The sequence below is a fragment of the Rhea pennata genome, chromosome 2, assembly GCF_028389875.1.
Source record: "Rhea pennata isolate bPtePen1 chromosome 2, bPtePen1.pri, whole genome shotgun sequence".
Lineage (NCBI taxonomy): Eukaryota > Metazoa > Chordata > Aves > Rheiformes > Rheidae > Rhea > Rhea pennata.
Window position 1 is genome coordinate 56214186 of NC_084664.1, and position 24654 is coordinate 56238839.

The 24654-nt window shown below is 39.1% G+C and overlaps 1 protein-coding gene across 2 annotated transcripts; it reads left to right on the forward strand.

The window, feature by feature from the left end:
• Positions 1 to 16981: 16981 nt before the first annotated feature.
• On the forward strand, positions 16982 to 24620 carry YAE1 (YAE1 maturation factor of ABCE1). Of its 2 annotated transcripts, none has more exons than XM_062569575.1 (4): positions 16982 to 17002; positions 18555 to 18691; positions 20406 to 20527; positions 20920 to 24620. In XM_062569575.1, the coding sequence occupies exons 2-4, from the start codon at positions 18575 to 18577 to the stop codon at positions 21347 to 21349; spliced, it is 669 nt and encodes a 222-aa protein (XP_062425559.1). In that variant the 5' UTR covers positions 16982 to 17002; positions 18555 to 18574; the 3' UTR covers positions 21350 to 24620. The 2 variants fall into 2 exon arrangements, with proteins under 2 accessions (XP_062425559.1, XP_062425560.1); XM_062569576.1 differs by lacking the exon at positions 16982 to 17002 and adding an exon at positions 17418 to 17462.
• The last annotated feature ends 34 nt before the right edge of the window (positions 24621 to 24654 follow it).

Sequence of the window (24654 nt, forward strand, 5' to 3'; positions counted from 1 at the left end):
TCTAAAAAAGACTCGGTCTTTATTTTCTATAATTTTTTCCAAACGCATTTCATTCCACTTGCTTCTCCAGCAATCTATCTAGAAAGCTGTCCTTTTTAACCAGTAACATCTTAATCCTAATGAAGGGTGGCCCTAGACGTATCTAGTGATGTCAGAGTAGATGACGGTAGCTGTATTTATTTATCTTGACATAATTGACTGGTTTGCTCATTTTTTAAAACAGCCTATGTTCTTTGTTGCTCTTACTGAAATTTAATCCATTAACTTAGAGTAGACTAGACGTTGTAACCCATATAGAATTCAGCTATCTTTTGAGATACAGGGAAGCCAATCAGATGCACATCATTCAGAGTTCCAGCTTACTTTTTACCTATTCAGTGTTCCCTGAAGTAACTGGAAATCTTCCTAGTTATTTCAGTGTATGGCATCAGGCAGTGTTGTTTGGATTTATCTGACCAAATGCATGTTTACCTGTGAGCTAATGGTCTTAATCACCTTTAGAATCAATGGGAAAAAACATGCTTCTAGGCAACAATTAGTTGTGTTAAAAATCATGTTTTCAAGTGTCTATTCCTCTCCATTAATGATAAAGGGAGGTAAGGCTGACTTCTTCAGATGTGTAGACATCTACATTGTGAAAGCATAAACTTATATGAAGTAAATTATATGCCTGTGTCATTCTGAAAGACATGGAGATCTTCCTAGGAACAGACCAAAACCCATACTTTAGACACAGTCTTTGAACCTGTACAGAGCACAGTGTGATTCCTAGTGTGTGTCTCACACCTGTAGCTCAGACAGAGTGAAACTTTGCACAATACAGCCAAATGCACTTCTACAATGGATGGACATGCAGGACCTCCTCATTCAACTACTCCTGGTTTGAGGAGTATGAAAAACAAAACTCTCCAAATCTCAGATCACTGTATATCAGAATGATTAGAAAACTTTGCAATTGCATCCAAATCTGACCTCAGTTTTTTAACAGTTAAAGCAGTTTGGATTCCCTTGAAAATTCTGGATAGTGTCCTCGTGTCCTTCCCTTTTAGAATTAAGAGCAGAGTCTGAGCTCCTTTGCCTTCAACAGTGATTCAGTGCATGGCGCCAGCTGCCAGACACACAATGAGATGCAGGCACCACTTTTTTACCAGAGTGCTCACCAAATGATTGAAATAAGAGACCACAAGGTTAGCTTTCCACAGTTTCTCCTTACAGAGCATATAATGTCTGTCAGACATACACTAGTGTCTGAAAGGGGAATCTTAGGGCACGGACAAAGCTATCATCCTCTCCTAGCGCAATGCTGTGTGTTACAGGTGACTAAGGGTTAACAATCTGGAGCAAATGCATGGCAAAGTGTTTCACTACCTAACCTGAATAGCAATAAGACTATTTCAGAGCAAGAACTTCAAAGCTCCGTTTAGACTTCTTAAATGCCAAGGTTTTTAAATATTTGAATCTGAACAGAAATGTCCAGCTATTAAAACTGGATTTTAAAATCCACTGTAAACATCCATTAATGCTAACAAAGGCAGCCCTTAGCTGCTTTAACTAGGGGAATGCTAAATCCTTTATTCCACACAGTTAGGGGTAAATAATACTGTTGAGCTAAAGAGGCCATACAGCTCCAAGAATTTTTTAAGTGTTCTAATTATATTTTGAAATTCTTGCACAAGAGGATATCATTACCTGAAAGTACATGAGCAAATTCATATATAGATCCACATGCCACAGAAATGTCAAGGTCTAGGGCCCTAGATACAGATTTGGTGGTTCTTTACCATCCAGAAATAGTGATGCCTGGTTTCACACTGCAATAATTAGTATTGTCTGAGATTAGATCTTCCTATAAATTGACATCTATAGCAATAAGTATAGAAATCTTTCACTGAGTTATCTACTTTGGCACAGTGCTTCTTACATATCAGTAGACTAGAACAGAGGTTCATAGTTCTATTTTTATCACCTTGGTCCAGTACCACAAGTCAAGAATTTTTCAAATGACAGTAAAACGCGGTTTACCATTTCTCCCTGCATTTGAGGAAAAAAGAAGATACCAGTGCTAATTAATCACATGGCTAAATCTTCTTCTTTGCACAGTACCTTTAAGCACAGGATAAAGAACTTTCTAGTCCTATTTTCCAGATAGTTATTAAGGAGAAAGCTTTAAACTGACATTCCCGGAACTGTTCCTAAGTATTCACCCTTTTATATGTTTCACAAAAGTCCAAGGCTCTAGCACCTCTGTTACTGTGATGCAGAATTCCCACTGAAACTTCCACAGAAGAAATTATGCTTCACATCTCTTTCTACAAATTACAGAAGCCGAGCACTGGCCAAGCAGTATAGCTGTTACACTGTGCTTACAGAGTTGTTTGTTATAGCAATGCTAGATTAAATACTGTTTGTGTAAGCAGCCCATTCAGTGTTATCAGAGCTTACTGTATCTTATCATTAATGTGAAACAGGCCTAGATTTACCCCATGTAATCTTGGGTATTTACTTTAGATGTCACAGTACAAGTTCAGTCATCATCACCTTCCTCTGTAACTGGAGAGAATCCGACATCCTAGGTAGACCAATGCTCTCCTGGAGATGCTTGAACACTACACTTATTATATGGTATAACTAGCTTTTTAATTTAGATATTTTAGGAAAGTGCATGAAGTGAGCCTGGGTAAATTTGAGCCTCTGTGTGCTTAATTACTTACTAGGCAACAGAGGATAAGAATTGTTAATTGACACTACCTATCTTCCTTAGCTGTTTCTCTAGTATTAATTCCAGCTTCATCCTGTGGCCGTATGACACGAGCAGGCCACTATACTACTTCCTCAAGAGGAGGAGGAACATGCTGTTCTTTTGATCTTTTCAGGCACTTTTCTGAGTCTTTTCTGAGACAGGGAGATATTAAGAGGAAGTGAGGATGAGAGGGAGAATGGAGGAAGAATGGGATCAAAACAGGCGAGGTCAGACCTGGAGGCCTCAGGACAAATGAAACGTTTCTTAGCCAAGAACCCTAACTTTTGGAGGCAGAGAATATATAATCAAATCGTTTTTATCATATACCTCTCTATACATTGTGGCAGTTTCTCCACTTTCAAGCTTCAATAAATAATAGTACTTATTTATCAAGAGCATTGTTTTTCAGAAATAGTTGTTCCACATAAGTATGCCAGTGTTCATCTATTTCATCTATATTCTGACTATGACACCTACAGGCCAGAGCAGAGCTATGCAAAACAGTGAAGATTATTATTAGGGGAAAAAAAAATCCTTTCCTTCCCATTCCATAGCAAGAAAAGATATTTATGATGAGGCATATACTGATTGCATTAATGAGCTAACAGCAGTATCTTTTAATTTAAAGCAGGAGCAGGCAACCGATTCCTAAATCTCTCTAATGATAAAGTCATAGCTGCATGTTATCAAGAAAGAAGTTTACAAAAGACTTGTGTGATTCCTGAAAAGTCTATACAGTCTGAATAGCTACATTGTTCCATATAAGAATGCTCAGATATTAAAATACAGTGCTTTCTGCCAATGGCTACTGAAAAATTACTGCCTACAGAAAATTGTGACAGCTTTTATCTTCCCCAAATTGAAAGAGATGAGGAAAAAGGAGTGTTTGTGACAGGGCAAGGGATGTTGTAATTTCTGTTTGCCACCAGGTCCCATGAAAACAATGAATCTGAGTTGCCTTGGGCTGGTGAGACATGGTGCCCAATCCTGCTGTGATTATAGCTTCAGTAGTGACTCCATGAAATGAAAACTTGTTCAGGAGGAACTTGAGCACATGGAGAGGCGGGGAAGATTGTCAGTACAGAATCAAGGAATACAAAAGGAAGGTAAAAATCTTATCTCATTAAGGCCAGATATATCCCTTCAGAAATGCCTTCAGTTCTTTTTTCCTGTATGCTTCTTAAACATATATCACACTGCTAGGGTCACTGCTTGGATAATACAGTTCATGTAAAAGTTTGAATAGAAAATACCAACTTTAATGAGCACCAACCACTACCTGCTTTTCAGCTTTCAATAATGTGCAGTATAGACATACCACAGTCATAATCAGTTATCAGAGCTGTTGTCCATATTTTAGACGCACCATACTTCTGCTTTTTTTGTTGTGTATGGCAAAATATTTGGCATCTGCTTGGGAGTTTCCAAATCTTTCGAGCTTTGTTTGTCCTCACTTTTCCCTCTAATAAAATTGTTTGTGATTCATCTTCGTAGGTACCTCTGAGTAGTTCCCAATGGGAAGAGTCACATCCTGGCTGAGGAGACAGGAAGTTTATTTTAACATAATTTCTAAAGGAAGTGGAGATCCCAACAGTTTGATTTATTTTACAAAAAGACTTCTAACCATGATTGCCAGCAATATTACCTTAAGAAGCCATATTTAGCTGTCACTCTGGTCACTCAAGATTTTATTCAGTTTAACAGAAATCAATTTTCCTCCTAAAGCCTATTCCAAGCAGTCAGTATCACTGCCTCCTGTTCTTCCTAATTTAACTTTAATCAAGTTCTGTGATTTAATTAACTGTAGTTTGTATTGTCTCTTCTCATGAGGTGTATAGCCCCAAACTCTTGTTTTATTTTAATTTTCATTCAGTTTCACAACTCAAGACTTAGTAACTCACAGCAGAAGGAAAATAATTGAGCTAGATTAATGACAGAAACGTAAGGACTTCCTAGTAGTTCTGCCTCATAGGTTTATCTAAGGCTGGGGAGATTATTTTGTTTTTATTCTCCCTATTTATTTTTATGGAGCTGTATTAGTTATATTTTCATTTTGCTTTGCATAAAGGGTGTCTCTGGTTGTTAGCTGAATCTTCTAAGAATAAAAAAACGCAAGAGTTTATAATACTAATTTCAACATCCATACATTGAAGTAGTATCAGGATTACTTACGGCAGGATGTTCTTTGCTTGAAGTCAGTCAAAAGTTTTCCCTGTATCTGCCATGGGAGCATTCTTCCTTAAGGGTGTATGACCTAACTCCTGTTCATAAGGCTGCAGCAGTTAAAGACTGAAAAGGCTCTTCCATTACTTGAAACACTGAAAGGTTCTTCAAGGGTTCCAAAATCTCTCTTTCTTATCCCACATCTTTTGAATTAAAGAATGAAGAAGATAAAATAAGCAAGACTATTATTATCTCCCAAACATCCAGTATCACAGAGGTCAGTGACCATCCCCGAAAACCATGGGCCAAGATTTGTTTCTTATACAAGAGGCCAACTTGTAGCACTGGGCTCTGCAACACTCAACAGTGAGGACAGAACATGGGACTCCAGGTCTAACAGGACCTGTGCTATCTAGAAGGCAGCTTCCTATCACAGACCAGTCTACCACTCTGTACAACCCAGGTGACACTGAAGGGAGAGAAGCAGAGACAAGGATGATCATATATGTCACCTAGAGCATCTGTTGCCTCTTATACTGCTCCTATATTTTTGCTTTTTAAAATACAATGTTAAGTACTTAAACTCCTATTTGTAAATGTCTCAGGCAATGAGATTTCTAACACTTGCTTTAGAAGAAAAGAAGTCTTGCTGCTAAAAAGTTTTCTTACTAACTGACCTACTTCAGGTTTTTTTTCTAACTTGAAATCCCCAAATTTAAGAAGGTTTGAGAACACAGCAAGATGCAAGTTTTGGTTGAAGATTGTATCCTTAGAACCAAAATCTAGATCATTTCAGGCTTATTTGTTAAACTATTATTTGTAATCACACTCTGTTTTCTTTACCCTTAGCAATCACTTGTCTTCTTTGATATTTAATATTGTTCTGTTTATTCTTTTACTCACACAGCATCTTCATCATGTACACATTTAAATCTCAGAGATCAAAAAAAAAAAATCCTAACAAATAGTATGACAAATAAAGATCATCTGGTAGGCATAAGCATAAATGAGATGCGAGACAAACATCTCAATAAACATTGAATCATCATCAATCTAGTATATATGCAAAGCCCCAAAACAACAGAATTATTTTGCAGTGAGTAATGTCTTGCCAGTGGGGTACTATGCACAGTGTGATTAATTTTCACAGTCTAATGAGTTTTCCCCACCAAAAAAGCCACTCCAGATTTATTTTGCAGTGTCAGTCTTAAATTTCATCTATTCATTTACCCTAACGTACATTTGTTACAATTTTTATCTATTGCGCTGTATTGCGAAAAAGGTATCGTACACACACATGAATTCTTGTTATTTTAGCATGAGAACCTGTAAAGTTCCTAGCTTTCTGTTACAGAAAGACAGCAATGTTGTTAAGGTCAGGTCACTGCTTCTGATCCTTCAATAACCCACAAAGATTTGATTGAAGGTTCCTTTTATCATAGGCAAAATGCTGCTAAGTGAACTGCACCTCATAATTAAACGTTGAGGGCTAGCACTTGACTGGTGCCTGTGGGTTGATATTCTGCCTATTAAGTTAATGAGTTTGTGCCCTGCTGCCATAAAACAGGGTACGAAAGGTAGTGAAGGGAAGAGCTGGACTCCTCACAAACCTGCTAACCGCAAACTTGCCGAAGAGAAAGACAGTCAGAGCACCCTACTACCTCCTGTCACCCTCCTCTCTCCTTGAAGATCTAGGAGCCAGTGGCTAATCTACCAAAGAAAGGATTCATTCTCACCTCAAAGCATCTCTTTTTTTTCTACTTCTGATAAAATCATCTCAAATAAATAATGATTCATCCACTGTTCTTCCATTTCTTCTTAGTGACTGCAGAGAAGAATTCCAAAGAGAAGAGTTTAAGCTAAAGCAAGCTCATAAAACCTTTTTACTGAGGGCAGAGCAAAGCGGGGAAGGGATGTAATTTCAGGAGCACTTTAAATTACAAATTATTTTGAATTATTTATTGATAATTAATGAATGATACACACTGTTACATTATTTAGTAACTTATTGCAAAGCATATCACAGTGTACCTTAGCAGAGAGCTCTTCCGGAAGGGCTTTAGGTCCTGTAGATATTATTACACAGTACCTCTACTTCTTTCAAAAGGACAGTAAATACTTAGGAAGTGTCCACTGAATGGAATATAAATAGAGCATCTTTAATCTACTTCACTTTTTGATTGGTTTCAACTACTTTGAAGCTACTGTCTCCTAACCAGGTACGTACACAGAATCTAAGGCCACAGCACAAGCTGAGACTGTCCCTCTACTTAGCTAGAAGTATTGTAAAGCGTTAGGACCTTTTCTAATTTCACAGCCAGAGGGCTCACGATAAACTTGCTCCACCTTACAAATGGCTCTGCTCTCACTAGAAGGAAGTCCTCCTGCTGATAGGCTGTGGTATCTATGTGGTATCTGCTGTGAAATCTCACTGGTGGCTCCTGATAACTTTCATCTTTTTTTTTTTTTTTTTTGTTTTTTTTTTTTTTTTTTTTTTTTGACAGGTTTAAAAAATGTGGTAAGCTGTTAGTGCATACAAACATCAGAGGTAGCTCCAGAAGCACTTTTGTTCCATTAAGTCAGGTTTGGGAGTGGTTTCAAGGAGTCCACACTATGCTAAAAAGAAATTAGAATTGTTAAGTGTTCGATATTAGGATTTATGTCCTGTATCATAGTGGTCTCTAGTCTCTCCTCCCACAACTTTCTTCCCCCCAAAATTACATTAACGTGGAGTTTATACTCCTTGTGGCCCCCTGCCACAAATATCATTCTTTGCATTTTCTCTAGGTAATCCTTCTTTGTTTTCTTCTCCATGTAAGGCAAGATTTTACCAAGTCTATCCCCTTGCTCTCTTCATTTTACCCTACTCCATGTCCTCAGCCCTAATTTCAAACAAATGCCTTTTGGGCCCCATCCTGCAGAAAGACTAGCGGACACTGGCGTTCTTCACCATTCTGAGCAGCCAGTTTTTTTCCCTTGTGGTTGATGTCTGCATACTCACATGCTACTTGTGCATGTTTCTCAGTCTCTGATTAGAGCTGGTTGGATCATTCCTACAAATTATGCATGATATGAGTGCTCATGCCTTTAGTATTAAAATAAATTATTCATGTTCTTTACAAAATGATCAGTTTTATTGCTGTTGATTAAATAATATACATAAAATATATTGTTTGCAATATATTTTGCCCATCAATCACATCATAAATTATTCAGAAATCTTTTTTGTTATTGTGCTACCTCTGGCACAGGTTATTTGGAGACAGAGAGATAGATAAATATCCTTTTATCATATTCCCCCTCAACAGACACTTGGACTGGGAGATGGGGGAGGGAAGGGAAATATCTAAAAGTTAAAAAAATAAGAAAATATAGATGAAAGAACTGGATGGAAAAACACTAAGATTAGATGCTTATGATTCAAACCACAATATGATTCCTTTCCTTCCTCTTTCTTCCAGTGGGGGAAGGTACTGCAGTTCAGTAATGAATTTGCTGTATACCGAATCCAGATTGAATCTCCAGGAGAGGGAGACAATGAATAGGCCAGTTGGAAGGATTGAATGCTGATGTCAATTAAACTGAATCCATGAAATAAATGAGGGGTTTCAGTGGTTGTTCTTCACAGCCACTTCAGTTTGGTATGCAAGGGAATGCTCCCGTTTTATTGCAATAGTAAATTTCAGAGCACAGAGAGAGAGCGAATATTGGCATTTCAATCAGGGCAGCTTCACACACACGCGCGCAGCCCACTCAACTCCGTGTTGAAAGCTTTATGAAAGAGAGCCTGTAGGATATCCAAGAGATTACCTACACGATTCTAAGGGATGGAGTTTTACGAAATCTTTATAACACAGCCTGGTGCCCTTGTTGAAGTGAATTTGAAATATGCCCCTGAGCTCCTCAGAGTCTGCAAACAATGCACGCAGGTATCAGGGTATACATGCATACCTACATTTATTACAACAAACAGACATACACTCGTTTCACATACCAAGATAAGGTGTCAGTCTTGGAGATTTTTAAAAAAAATCAATGGTGTTTGTAGGGGCTACTATTAATTTTCATTATCCCATCAGTCATTCAGGAAACTACAAGGTTTGTCTATGTTGTTTTTGGTTCTAAAAAGAGGAAAAAGCCATCATCACAGGACTGAAGGTAGGAATAAGAGAGAATACAAGGTTTTAAATTTTCAAGTAATTACAGACTACACTGTATTATACCTTAATACATTCTGAGAATGTTCTTGAGGAGCTAATATTGCATGAGGATAAAATGTAGTCTTCAGCATGCTAGTAAAATATTTATAAACTCCTTCCTTTCTTGCTAGAAAAAGGGACCTATTCCATTTGTGCTATGTAGATTCTCAGAGGATTTGTAGATTTTCCTTGGCCAACTTATTAAATCACAGTCTTTTTAATAAACTAGAAATGCCTCTGCCAAAAATCGTGATAAAGGATGACCCTGAATAGAATGTGATAGTTCAGATAGACATAAAATTTAATTACTTTGGTTATTCAGAAAAAGACCCTAAAATCTGTAATTTTGATAAAGTTCTGGAAACAGAACTGACAGTTAATTTTAGCCTATAGTGTATTTATAAATAATAGGCATAGACTCTGACACTAATATTCCTCAGATAGGCAAAATCTTAAACTATATAATACAATCATTTTGTAATTGTTACATAGTTAAAAATATACCACAGTTCCCATTTTAAGACTCACTTTTCACCTCACTTGAACTATGCAAATAAAGCTATTGTAGTGGGACAGGTTTATCTCAGAGTGATTGAGAAATGACATCTGTACGGGAGCTAGAAATAAAAGTGACTGGAATCCAGTCAATAAGAAGATATAAAATAAAGTAGCCCATTCCTTTAGAGAGCTTTTTGCAGTTTCTGTGCACAAATTGCCTCAAATCCACTTCCCTCATGCTTCATCTCCTGTAACTTAGAGCACCTGTCACATTGCTATGGAATTTGATTCCCAGCCATCAGGTGGTGCTGAATTCATTTTGATTTTTCTATGTAATTGCTGCATTACTCATAAACCTGTTCAGTCACAATTAGTCAGGTAACGCTCTGCGTCAGTAACAAAATACAGTATCCAGTCTGTCAAAGGTGTGGACCTCATTTTATTTCCCAAAACTAAAGGCTAGTTTGTAGTTCTTTAGTTCTCTGAAGTTCTTTGTTGCTATTTAAAACATGAGGCCAAGCCTGCCTTCCTTACGTGTCCCACTGAGCCACTCTCTTCAGTGGAGGCTTTGGATGAGCAAAGAAAAGTACCTTCGGACTTTGAATGTATAGTATGATCATCCTAAGGTCAGGGCCTGAACTTGTAACATGACCACTGCTGTTTCAATTTCCTTAAAGAGCTAGCAACTGTTCTGCTGCTGAAAATTTGATGAGAAAGCTCGCCTCCTCTGTGATCCTGTGCACTGAGAACAGCCTTAACCTGAGTGAAAACCTATGGAAATCAATAACTGCCTGAATAGCAGTGTGCTTCTCAGCATAAGTTATGGTGACATATACTGGAGCATAGTAATTTACTGAGAAAGGTACATAGTGTTATTTGTTTAGATGATACATTTGTATGAACTGTATTTTTTGGTCCCTGGAAAAATGCGATCTCAAAGTACTGGCAGGTGGCTTAATGTCAATTTACTTAGCTAACTCCTGTGAAATAAATCTGGAATAACTAGGAGTAACTATGCTCAGATTTCTCCAGGCTAGTGAGTAATATTCCAGAAATGCCACATGCAATGATTAATCTTGTTTAAATATCAAAGTTCCACTTCTGTTAACTGCATGGCACCTGCAGTTGCTATTGAAGATGACACCTTCCATTGACACCAATGAAAATTTTGAAAGATTGGTACTTGACTGAGAAAGTAACCCCCCCAAAAAAGTGGTGAGATCATGTTCAACAGCTTTTAGCTGAGCTTTTCCTGACCTTTTAGCTACACGCCATCACCTCTGGGTGGCTAGACATAACTCAGAGTCAAAGCTGCAAGCAAAGTTGTATTTCCTTTTCCAACACTGATTAAAAGGATAGGATCAAGAAATGGAGAAAGGATGAGGCTAGGAGAAGGAAAAGTTGCTGCCCAACTGCTCTGGCAGGGGTGGGAGACTCCATGAAGTAGTAACTAATATCCCACCAGACAGCAGTTGCTGGCTGTAAGGAAAGAATGGGCAAAAGGGGGCAAAAGGAGGCATGAACATTTTGCTATGCCCAACAATATGCTGTCCCAGGCACTTGTGGGCTTTGGGCTAGCAGGACCCTCCTCAGAGAGCTGAGGAGAGATGCTCCAGGAGCAGTCTGCAGATGCCGATGGCTCTGCAGGGGGCTGTGTCCCACTGTGGGCTGGAGCTAGCCTGAATGCAGAGCTGGGTCGCAGGGAGGCCTGGCGATGCCAGCTCACTTTCTTCCACGGCAGAGGATATGAATTGCCCAGAGGCCCTTGTGCTAGTACAGCCAAACAACCAATTATAAGCTGCAGATATGCCATACACGCTGTACTGGAATTGTTCACAAACCACATGCAATTCAAAAGCCACCATTTAACCACCCTTGTCATAACCTTAACCTTTCAGAAACTGTCATCGTCACTGAAACAATTGTTTTCTTATGGTTTCAGGTGCCAAAGAAATCATTGCACTCCACAAGTTTTATGCCTTCTAGCAGTTTCATTCACTTCAGACAATTGGATCAGCGTTGTACAGCTGCTATTCCTGCAGTTTTTCAGCATTTGCCTGAGTTTATACAAGGGATAAAACAGAGAGGGCAATTCCTCTCTTAGCCAGAAGAAAAGAACTATCATTCCTCTCCTGTGGAAGCAAAGCAAGAATGAGGTAAAGTCAGTGTGATCTGAATAGAGATACAATTCACTGGGGAAAATCATAGGTGGAACCCAGCAGTTTCCTTAGATCAATTACATTTACAGTAATTATTTGCACATTAAGATCAATTATTATATAAACAAGCAAGGCAGCTCTGCATCAAAAAAAACAGTAAGAGAAAAACCTCATTGAAGGATATTTCTAAGTCGCAAAGCTATGGCAAGTCCTTATTTATTAACGATGTGAGAACCCATTGCCAATATTATAATTTCCGTAAATATATGATGCAAGTACACAACTAAAATGCATTTAATGTAAAATCTATTATATTTATTCTGTGCTTACTGAGATAATATTTTTCTGTTCCTGTGGTAAAATTTTCATACCAAAACAAAACTCACTGTCAGCAGACTGAAGCTCTCACCTTTGCAGATGGTTAGGGATATTCTTTCCTTCCATGTCTGTTGCATAGTCTAATGAGCACAGGGCAGTCCCATTTGATATTCCATTCCATTGGCATTAATCTTGACCTGAGATATATAGCTAGTTTTGATTTCAGCCATACCATCTTTTTTCAATGTTAGAGTTGTTATTAAAGTTTCAGGATGAAAACATGGATTATATCTGGGGACAACAAACCTCACTCATTTGAGGAGCAAACCAAGGAAACTGACAGATGGAGGGGAGCTGCGTCCAGGTTAATAAACTGTACCTGCTGCTCTGTTTAGTACACAAGAGCTCAGCATACAGCTTTTCAGGCTGCAAGTCTGGCTTCCCTGGGGATGCTCAAAGCAAGCCTGGGGAAAGTAGAGGAAAAAAAGAATATTTTATTCCCTTGTTTAACCATTTCCACTTAGAACTCATCACCAGCCAAGCTGCCAGCAGTCCGTGGACTAGTCAGTTAAGATTTCTGCTTTTGCCAGGTTCTGAAATGGTAATGATTCTACCAGAAGGAAAACTGCCCTATTATAACATTTAACTACCTGTTTCTATGCTTTGGTAATATCAGAGAATGAAGAAGCACAAAACTACCCTCTCACTTGCAAATACTTTTGTGAGAAGTAAAGACAACATGATCATTAAAAATTCTGTGGTCCTTTGAAGCAAACATTAGACATCTACCCCCAAACCATCATAAAGTTCTAGCTCTCTTCCATATTTTTCTATTTTCTTGTGAACTTAAATAAGACATTTTGACCCCGAATGTTGCATAATTTTATTGTCAGTTCCTAAAGAAGAGAGAGGTGATTTCACAAAAACAGGGAAGTGATTCCTATGTATTCTTTACCTTCATCACAAGAGGGTGACAGGGCTTTGTTAGTAAATTGCCTTCTGAATAAGAGAAGTTATAGGAACACATAGAAATATATTTTTGTTATCACACCCAGGCAATAATCACTGATCCTAGTGGTTTATTTTAACCCTCTTTTTCAATTTAGCATTGCTGTAATCTCTTGTGCTGTGAGCTACAATATTTAAAACCTCATTAAGTCTATGACCTTTCAGTTAACCTGTTAGCTCACTGTTGTGTTGCGTTCCTTCTCTCTGGCAGGTCTGGAACAGGAGGATTTACACACTGGAGGTTACTATATTACCACCTTCAACATCCAGCCAACAGCAAACTCCACCACCTTTAGTGTGAGGGAGAAAATAAATAATGCAGAGAAGAATCAAGCTCAGGACAAAGGTATAGGCTGCATGAAAGCATGAACAACCCATTTTTTTGTTGTTGTTGTTGCAGAAAATCCTACTGATGCCTTGTTATTCAACATATTCCAGGCAAACAGCCTAGAATCTGACCGGTCAGTAGAGATAGATACCTGGAAAAGACTACAGACCTGGCTGTAGATAGAACATGTATTTCGGGAGGGACTTACAGTCTAAAATGTCTCAGAAACATCCTGCAATGTTTGGTAACAATGTATTTACTGGCTTTATTAAACCTCAGTAGTCTTCATTCTCCTCACATTTCAATAGCTTACTCTTTACTCATCCTATCTGAGTCTTGTTTACTACAGAGAACAAGTGAACAGTGATTTGACAGTGTTCCTGAAATTCATCCAAATACCATTTAAGGGCTGTGATTTCTTAAAAGAAATATACAACTGCCAAAATTAAGAGCCAGTGAGACATGGCTCTGTCTGTTGGTCCATGACAATAAACATTGTTACAACAGAATGTAAAAGTCAGTGGAGAATAAGTTACTTACAGTGTAATGCCAGTGCAAATAGTCTTCTACTCTGGGCTCTTCACATGCCTTAGCTTGAGCATGCCAGAGACAACAGTGCACTGCAATAGAAATTGCCCTAGTGAGGTTTTCATCATCCTGAAAGACAGTGTGTCCAATACACAGCACAGCAAGTCCTGGCTACACTAATTAACCACCTTTCAAAAAACCCTGAAATTCTGAGGAGTCCTTGCACAATGGAAGAACTCCATTGACTGTTTTGCTCAGTTCATGTTTGAGACACTGATGGTTGAAAGATGTGTAGTACAGACTTGAATAGGAGCAATGCTGTATCTGAAGTATTATGCACAGTAGTAATCATGTAAAAAAGCAATCCGCATTACTACGTTCATATAGCTTAATTTTAGAGATCACTTTTGATCACTGATTAATGGGAGAATTTACTGCTGAAGTCAACTGACAGAAATCCTTGGTAAGGATTTCCATAACGTCTTGATAGTCCTAAGCTGTGCGTGACTTGTGTGCACAGTCTCTCTGGAATCTGTTCCTCCTACAACAAGGCGTGCAGGGAGCAAGTGGTAAGTCAAATATGTTCTTGGCTTAGCGATACCTTTGGTATTGCAGATATCATAAGTCTAAAATTATTCAGTTTTTAATCTTAGCTATGGCAGTGATGAACTTTATAAGGGGTCACAAATCAACTATTTCTTTTTTTTCACAAATTTTCAGGAGTCAATTGTTCTCATACATTCATTCTGCAAAAATGTTAAAGATATTTTGTAGTTTGTGAAATACTCTCCTCTTGTTCTGATCCTTCAGCATGCAGCACTACAAAATGTCACCATAACAGGTAGGTGCTGCTTTATTTAGAATGCACATAGGTGTGGAAAGCATACACATCCCGAGGCACTACACCTCACCCTCAAGCCCTGCCAGCAGCCCTGTCAAGGCCAACAGCATATAATCAATTTGTCTGCAGCAAGTGTACTTCATAACCCAGCAGCCCTGCTCTATGCACACAGGGTGATTCACCAAATTATCCACCCACAACCACTAACCAAATGGGGTGGGAATGTGAATCTTCTTCATAGTTTCTCCTGGTCATAACATAAGGATTTATCTTCCACAGACATCTGTGTGGAATGCAATAACAAACCATTGAACCAAGTCTGAATGCTTCCCTGAAGCATGACCTGCGTGTCTTTTCTAGATGAGCAAGAGGCTGGGGGTAAGGTGACATCAGGTGATGAGCAAGGGTACGGCTGGTCCGGTTGCACAGGCAGGCACAGCCAAGTTAACCTCTACTAGAGAGGAGGTAGAAGTGGCAGAACTGGACTAGAAAGTCAGCAGTCATGGCCATGTATAGTAACTTCTGAGAAACAGATGACCATAGGTCCACCAGCCAGACGCACCCATGTTGCTTCATCCACTGACATACTGGTTCCTTGACAGAGCTGTGTTACTTGGCTACTCATACCTCAGCATGCAATCAGCAGTGAGTGTCTGAGAAGGGCCACAGGAAGGAGGATATGCTGTCTGGGCCAAATAGAAGTGGGAAGGTGAATGAGTTTGCTGTGGCTGTATGTGTCACAGCACATGATCGTTCTTTTCTCATTACTTGTGGTGCTAGGACAGGCACTGCTTTCATGCATGGCTGTGCATCTAGCCCTGCTGCAATGGGAGTTTCAGCTGTCTTCTGATGTGGCATGCACTCGGGTGCGAGCGTGGCAGCATGGTCAGCACAGTAAAGGAGAAATTAACATCTCCTGCCTGTGCTACTGAGGCACATTGTGCCTTGGGAACGTGGCTCCTGGGGCTCAGCATCAAAGTGTGCAGATGTGGGCTCCAGCACATAGCCTTCTGGGACGAACTTTGGCAGTTGCAGCTCCTCCTGGGACAGTGTGCCCTGCCGATGGAGGTGTGTGCTGGAGGGTCTCCTGCCACCAGCTTTCTCAGCCTTCCTATGGAGGCCTTCAGATGCCTTCACTAACCAAAGTGAAAAGTCTAGAAATAGTGTTTTGAGAGCACCATTGGGATGGCCGTAATGGGACAGCAGAGCTGTGAGCTCTATGTGGACCTGAGAAGCAGCTGCAATGAGAAACTCCCATCACAGGACACAGCAGCACTCATGCGCTTCATTTTATGCATGTCTTCTCTTAATCTCCTCTTTCTACCATACATATGCTCCCTCTCATGGGAACATATGTATGCTCCCCTCTCCCTCAGACTAAGCATCAGAGCATTTATTTAAATAGGATTTGGCAACTGGAAGAATTGTGGCGGCTTGAAGCAACAATTGATGTGTAGTACATTTATAAAGGTACGTTGCTGCCATGGACCACCTTTACCCAAAGTGTTCTCATATGCCAAATACAGAATGTACTAAGAAAATCACTGAATAGTTTTGTCATATTTATGTTGAAAGGATGCACTATTTGCTCTAATAGGAGCAAACAATGAAACACTTGACTCTCACTGGCACCCTTGTTATTAAAAAGGATATATTCATGTGATGTCTAAACCTTGTGGTTGCAGTGGACAGCACAAGGCCACAGCTGACACCCACGGGCTTTGGGGATTCAAAAGCCAACACAGAAGATTTTTTTTACAGTTCCACAAGTTATGACTGAAAAGCAAGCTAAACCCTCTTACGGGGGCAGGGGGGGAAATGTGCACCCACTAGGGTTGGCAGCAGGGGAAAGTCTGGGGTGGGGGTAGGGGGGGTGGAGGGGCACGGCCTGCCACCTCTCCGGCGCTACAAAATGGCTTTAACAGGCGTTTGGAGTAACGGCTCTTTTCGCAGCCTCTTCCAACGGCTTGCGCCTGGGTCACCCCCGTCCCGCCTCCTTGAGGAGGCCGCACAGCTGCGCCCTTACTCAAGATGGCGGCCATCCTCCAGTGCCTCAAGCGGGCCTTGAAGCCGCCGAGCTGCGGGTTAAGATGGCGGCTATTTACCTGCAGCCCCTGCGCGGCTTGCCCTTAGACAACATGGCTACCGTTCCCGTGTTGTTTCCAATGGTAGTGAAGCCAGCTCGCCCTTAGCCGTCATGGCTGCGCCCTGTGAGGGAAGGTAGGCAGTCGCTTGACGGTGGCAGAAAGGGGTCGGGGAGCGGGGCCAGGCTGGCGCCGGGGGTCCGAGCGAGGAGCCAAGGAAGGGGAGGGGAGGCTGCGCTTGTTCTCAGGCTGCAGAGAGGGGAGGCGCCCCGAGGCGCTGGGGCTGAACGGTTGGCCGCGAAATGGCGGGCTGTGGCCTGGCCGGGGCGGGCGGCCGGGCCGGGGCCGCCGCCGCTCTCGCCCTGTGCCCACCGGCCTGTAGTTAGGCCATAGTCGGGGCACTTTCGCATAAAATATCAGGAGTGATTTGGAGTATAGCGCTCTCAAGTCACCTTTTCTCCAACTTACTGAACTTACTTCTCCCTTTCCTTCCCCCCACACTGACTTAGATGATTGCAGTATTTTGTCCTTCCTTCTTTTCCTCATTTTAGGATTTTGACAGATTTATAGATTCACCCTGGAGCTAACAAAACCAGGTGATAATGAAGTTAATAGAGTTATCTTAATAAATATAACATTAACTAATGTTGCCATTTCTATCCCATCATGTCAGAATATATCAAAGCATAAAATTTTTTAAGCCTGAAATACTTGTAAGTATAACTTGTAAGTTGTAGTAATAGGGATTTTTTTTTTCACTGCTTTCTATTTAGCCGTGGAAAAAAAGATAAACAGGAGAAGGAAATTGTGTTAGTGATCTATGTGAACTTGAGCAAAAGCTGTGATTCTTGGACTAGCCATTTAATTACTTGATCCCTTCCCAAAGACTGAATAAAACAGTACTGGGAATTCTGGAAGCTTTGATTAAGGTTTTAAAAAATTGTATATAGCAAGTGTGAAAATGAAACTTAACTTCAGTGCCCTGTACCTATTTTAACAAATTACTGAAAAAGACAGTATTTTGTGAGTTATAAAAATTCCCAGTCATTTATGTAATTAATTGCAAATGGCCTCTTAAGGTTTGCTTCAGTGCACAAGATGAAACAATCTAATTCAGTCTTTCCGTTTAGAGTAGAACTAGCTAATTCTTTATTCAAAGTAAAAAAAAAAAAAAAAAAAAAAAAAAAAATTTATTTCTATTCAAGATTAACAAGTTTGTGTTAAACATTTGGCATAACCATGGAACTGAAAATCAAAGGTGAATGTCCATGTCAGTTATTAATGTCAGAACTCTGAAAGCAATTACATGTGTATAACTTAATATGTACTGCATGGAAGCTGTATGAGACTATTTGTTCCCTGCTACCAAAATCAAGTCATAAAGTTATGACATCTAGACATACTAATTTGCTGTTCATAAGTGTGTTACTGCCATTGGAAGTAAAGAAATGAAGAAAATACTGTTTGAAACTGCAGTTGCAAATTAAAATGGTTGTTTTACCATTGGTAATCTGACTGTCTTGAGAGATGCAGCCGTAAACAGCATCCAGTTGCCTTGTGGAAACAAACATACAGGTTGAATAATAACCTCTTTAGAAGTCACATTTTCTGCCTGTGCTTCTAACAGAATGCTTTGTCAGAAGGACCTTTGAAAATTTCTCAGTGTTTCCTTTTCCACATAAACAAAGGTCACAGTCATCGTTCTGTAATGTCCTGGGTGCAAGTTGCCATCAGCCAATCCAGTGAGGACATATTTGATGAAGATGCAGATGAGATCTGTATAGCACAGAAAGAATGGAATAGCACCATGAAGAAAAGATTGAAGGTATTTCTATAACCATAATTTTTTAGTCTTTTAACCATTTTTTTATTTGCTGATATGTATCTTGATTGATATGGCTGACTTAAAGGGAAGACTAAAAATGGCTGTTTAAAAGTTACTGTGGCTTAGTTTCTGCAACTCTCTGCTACATTTTCCTGATGTTAAAAGAAACTATCCAAGTAGCCTGTCAGAGCATGTAGTAGTTTAGCAAAAGACTGTGGCTCCCTCTGTACAAGTATGTGCATGTGTAGAATGCAATGCTAAATCTGGATTCAAGCTGTTTGCTTCATAGCTGTAGGTTTACTGCTAGTAAATGTGGGCAATATAACTAAACGGTTCCAATAAAGAAACATGAGCATTTCCCCCCCCCTCTCTTAGTAATATTCATCATTTAGATGTTTGGCTTCTGGTGGACACAATTGATCATTGCAATCTGTATAGTTCTTTGACTTATTTATTTTCCTACTGAAAAAATATTTTATGAAAGCCATTCTCCACAAGCCTTTCCTCTCTGAAATTCTACATGGAATAAAAACAGGTATAAAAATTTAGCTGACTTCAATGGATGTGGATCCTTGGAATCCATTTTTTTCACCAAGTATACCAAATGCAGCCCTGCTATCTGTCCTTAGATATGTTATCATTCAGAGCAGGCCCAGAAGAGCTCATCTGTTTGTGGATGAACATTTGAGTGAAGAACATGAATGGAAGCTGTTGTACAGGCCGTTGATGAGGAAGGATGTTACCAAGGGATTGTTTCATTATTTTCCAAGGAAGAGTTTCCAGAACTGAGTCTCTTTAAAAAAAAAATGTGATTTTCTTAAGGGGGTCTTTAATGTTCTTACAAAAACACGTGGTATTTTCTCAGTGGATGCTGCAGAACCGTAAATCTTCTTGAGGTCAAAACTGTATGTTGAATAAATTAGAGAAACATTCTTGTTCCCGGCTGTTTCCCTAGAAAGGCCATCATTTTTTTTTCTCCTGTGATCGAATGAAAGTTCTTGTTCTTGAAACTTGGAATTTTGGTATGAAAAGAATTATTCTATATTATAGCATTATTAGAAGATAAGGAAATCAATTTTCATTATAATCATTAGCAGTTCTTACAGAGAGAGGTTTTGCACACTCAGTGTTATGTGTATTTATATGTCATTCACTGCATCACCATCTTTCTCCCATATAACTCTTGAATTATTTGAGCAATAGTCAGCAAATAGAGAAGTATGGCTCAATAATTAGTTCTGTGAAAATAGGTAGATGGATTATGGATAGGAGACAAAGTCCCTTAATACCTCTGCTAATGGGGAGGTTTTGCAGCTTACATGCTGTTAGATACCAAGAAATCTGTATAAAGTACTCTTCAAAAAATTGTTCATAGGGGAGTTGGCCATCAACTTCAAAAGCAAGCCTGCTTTCCTGCAGATTTGTCTTATTTCTGATGTTTACAAAAGCACTATCCTTATTTTCTGACCTTGCTGGAGATCCCTTTGAAAAAGGACTGGATGTTAAGAATCTGTAAATCGCAAAGCACTGCAGAAGTTTGGTGTGGAGGGTTGGCCTTTTTCTTTTTTTTTTTTTTTTTTCCTCTTTCTCAAAGCAAAAAGCTGTATCTTTAAGAGACTGGATGCTTGTTTAGGCTTTTGTATCATTGAAAGGATGTTTGTAGCTTTAATTTTGCACATCATGAAAAGCCACTTGCACCACTTTTGTGTTACAGGAAGGCTATAGTGATGGCATTGAGGCTGGGAAAGAGCTTGCACTCCAAGAAGGCTTCAATCAGGGTTACAGACAAGGTGCTGAGCTGATGGTGACGTGTGGCCAGTTCAGAGGGACCCTGAAGTAAGTTTTGAATCTTTAAGGAGCAGTTTTCTTGTTTTGGGGGGTTTTACTTGTTGTTTAGTAGCTGTGTTGTAATACCAACAAATGTCACCAAAGCTATTAACCTAGGGGAGAATTCTCAGTTCAGGTCTTAAATACAGGGAGTTACCTGCATGGGCGTAGGGTGGTCATTCTTAAAAATCCTCCCCAAGTTACTCTTGGAAAGTCAACTAAATCTGCATCTTTAAGTTGAATATTAAACTATACTGCTTGAATTTCCCAGAAACTGTAAATGAAATGTATATACATTTATACAGATACCTGGTCACATTGCTGTCTCCCTACAGGCAACTGGAAGTTCATGTAGATGCATGTAATTACTTTTTTCATTTACTTTTTTTTCCCCCTTTCAGTGCTCTCTTATCATGGTGTCACCTTAATGGACATGACTCTGCTTTGAATAAGATAAATCATCTTCTAGATGTGGTTGGAAAGTATGAAGAAGATGTGCTTAAGTACCTGAATTCTATCCAGGATCAGCCACATCTTGGAGGGATTTTAGATTTTGTTCAAGACATGGACCTTAGTGATACAGCTTCAGCTGGGACTGAGTGTGATGCAGTTAAAGCTGGAAAATATGTACATATTGGCAACTCTGGCAAAACTTGTTGCAGCAATAATGGTAAGGATGATTCCTTGCAGTCTGAATGTATCAAGGCAAAATTCTGCACAGATTCTGAAAGGCCAACCCTTGCTTGGGTTAAGGAGCAGACTGTTTGGTTAGTAGAGCAACTGGGCTTATCACTGGACATGCTACATCATGTCCAGCAACTAAGACATTAGTTTCCCTGTCTCGTGGTATTTAAAACTATCTGAACTGTGTTGGATTGGAGTGTTTGTGGATCAGGTCCAGGCTCATGGTTCACTTCTTTTCAGGGAAACCTGATTCCGATACTTCCCAGTAGAGGTCATTCCCATAAACTTTTACCATGCTTTGGCTCCTGTACAAAAAAATACTTTGCTTTCAGTTTTGAACAATGACTTTCATTGAACGATGAGATGATTTTAAAAGCTCTACAGTATTTTACTAAACTTGTTTCTTTTCTGTATGAAAATCTGATATCTTACCCTCACTTTTTCTCTTCTTCTTCTTTTGGAAGAAGAACAGGTCCCTTAAGTGGTTTCTTCTAATATTAAAAAAAAAAAAGTGAATCAAAATTGATTATATGCATAGAATACCTGCTGCTATGGATGAGCTGTACTTGCAGTTGCTCATGATAATATGCTAACTCCATTCAAAACAGAATAGGATCTCCTGACATGCAGAGTGCTATGACTCTCCCTAGAAACTACATAAAAAGCACTGGAATTTTTCACTTCATGTCAAATTCTTTCTCCTGTCCTTTGCAACCACTAGGCAGGGAATTTTCACAACCATTAGTTAAAAAAAAAAAAAAAAAATTGTTTTCCTCTTTCTGCAGTTCTGTTTACACACACCACTCTTTGCAAGTGCAAAACTACTGACAATTTCATTGTTTTACTCTGTTATGCTGTCTGCTCTGAACCTGTTGGGCTGCACCAAACACTTCTCCAGTTTAATTAATGTTATTTGTTTTGCCAGTCCTTTTTGTCTGAGCTTTGTTCCCCCTTATTCCCATAGTGTTCCCCTTGCCTCAGAGTCTTCAAGGAGGCAGGGCTTCTTGCCTTTTTACATTCTCTTAAAAACATGCCGTCAGCTATGCAGCCATATTTCTGACAACTTCATATTTCTATGCCAGCATCCTTTATTTTATCTCCTTTCCCCTTACTTGCCTTAACTTTGACTGCAAAGTCCTCTGATCAGGACAGCTTTTCTTTGTAAATGCCTGTCTCTGTTTTGCAGTAGATTGATTACAAGCAATTCAGAGTTTAATTATATCTGAGACAAGGTGGGTCTAGGCTGCAACAAACTGGAGTTTTTAAACAGGTGGCTTATGACTAATTAAAAAAACCACTAAACAACTGTATACTTTGAAGCTAAAAAAAGCCAGCATAAGAATTATTTGATTTTTTTCAGAGAATGAGCCAGTAACTGTCTCTCTAAAAGATTGTTATTCTGCTATTATGGGGCTAGAATATAAGTTAGCTGCAATTCAGTATTGCTTTTGCATTAGAGGAAAACAACTGGACAATTAGAATGTCTCATACTGAACTTGTTTTAAATACAGTGGAATTGAATCAGACTCTATGTATATACAAAATTGTTCAGAGAGCTCTTTTCTTCCCTGTATTTAATGTAATGCTGATATTAATAAAGATTACTTTTCTGCTGTGTACATGTTACATTACAGTCTACATATACATCAGACAATTTTTTTCCATAATACAGTGGAAAATAAAGCAGACAAAGTTTCTAGAGCATTGTTAGGCTTTCCAAATTTGGAACTTAAAATGAAAATTTGGGAATATTACCTCCATGTATTCAATAATATGGAAAGAAGAAACACTATTCGAAGAAAATGAAGTACATAAGGAGCTTGCCAAGGTCTCTTCAAATTCTTTTGCAAAAGCAATCTGCTCTTGAGACAGTACTGCTTTCTTGTTTGATTATAAAACAATAGGTTTTGTTTCACTTAACATCCATCATAACAGCTTCTATATGAGCTGTGCAATTACTTTCTTCTATTGTATTGCATGTAGTTTCTGTGTTCATTCCAGAGGTGCTCTTGTCTGTGCCATCACCCAGAGTTTCCAGTTCAGCTGTGGAAGGACTTTCTTCTGTGCTGTCTTGAGCACTTTGCTTATCTCTCTCTACTAGATCTTGCTGACCAGCCACAGAAAGACTCTCTTCAACACTATTAGAATCTGTGATCGGTTCACATGGCAATGCAGGTTTCTGTTCTGTGTCTACCTCCATGTCTTTTATTTCACTACCAGCTTCCATCTTGGCAGCGTTCCTGAAGATAGCTCTCATGACAACTGGGACTGACATACAGCTAGAGGAGGAAATGAAACATTAGTCACTACTGCAGACATCACTCATTCTTCAAATTAGTTCTTCTTTTACACTGTGGCTGACATCTGGATTTCATTGTTTGTGACAAACACCACTCCCTCTTTCCCTGCATCTTTTAGTCTCATGTAACCCTAAAGGCACTTTGTACATTGTAACTACAATATAACTACATGTGTTATACTGGAAACTGTGTTGACCTGAAGGATTCAAGTGCTGGATTTTCAAGCTGACTAGTGCAAACAAATTTTGCTACAGAGGTGGAAGGTCAAAAGCATCCTTGTGACTTGTGTTTTAATGAAAACTTTAATAATATTGAACACAATTATAAAAGAGTGAGTGTAATTTGTGTTCTGTATGAAACAGATACAGAATCTCTCTTCTCTAAAGCATTATCTGCAGTAAGGTTCCCCCCCTATCCTCCCCGACAGTAAAGAGATCTAGTTTTAGGGACAGTATCTAGTATTCTGCAAGTTAAAACTGAGCAGGCTAATTGAACAAGTTGGAAAAAAAATCAAGCCTATATCAACCTTGCTGTGATCAAGTTATTGTTTACTACGTTAAAAGAATTAATATGCTCAGTCTTTTCTCTAGTATATGTTCGTATGCCATAACAACTCAACTCTCTTGGAATTTTAAGTTTCCAGAAGCAAGCCAGAAACTGTGTCAGGACATGCTATATCACCTTCCCTTTTTAGAAAGAAGCTATGACTGATACTGTGTAGATGTAGAAAAAGTTCTTTTTATGCTGTCACGTGTCTAAGCTATACCAATCATGAGACTGTCATTAGCCAGAGCCTTCAGAAAAACATCTTTATAAAAAGTGTCTATATAAAAGAAAAGGTAAAAGTCTTTTCATTCGTAATCATTTCCCCTGCCACCACATTTTTGTGCAAGAAAGTATTGCTTATCAGTAGTAATATTTAAATGTGCCTTTTTGGAAAAGATAGTTAAGTCACTTTGCTGTGTCTTATTCTGACTATCATATAACTTTTTATTAAAGTGAAGTTGTTTGGCCAGCCGAGTTAATGGCACTATGAATGCACATGATATTTCTATTAAATGGATATCGAAGGTTTGTTCCAAATGTTATGAAATAAAACAAAGCGACTTACCGCTTCACAGCTCTTGATATAAAGTCATCACTAGAATTTAG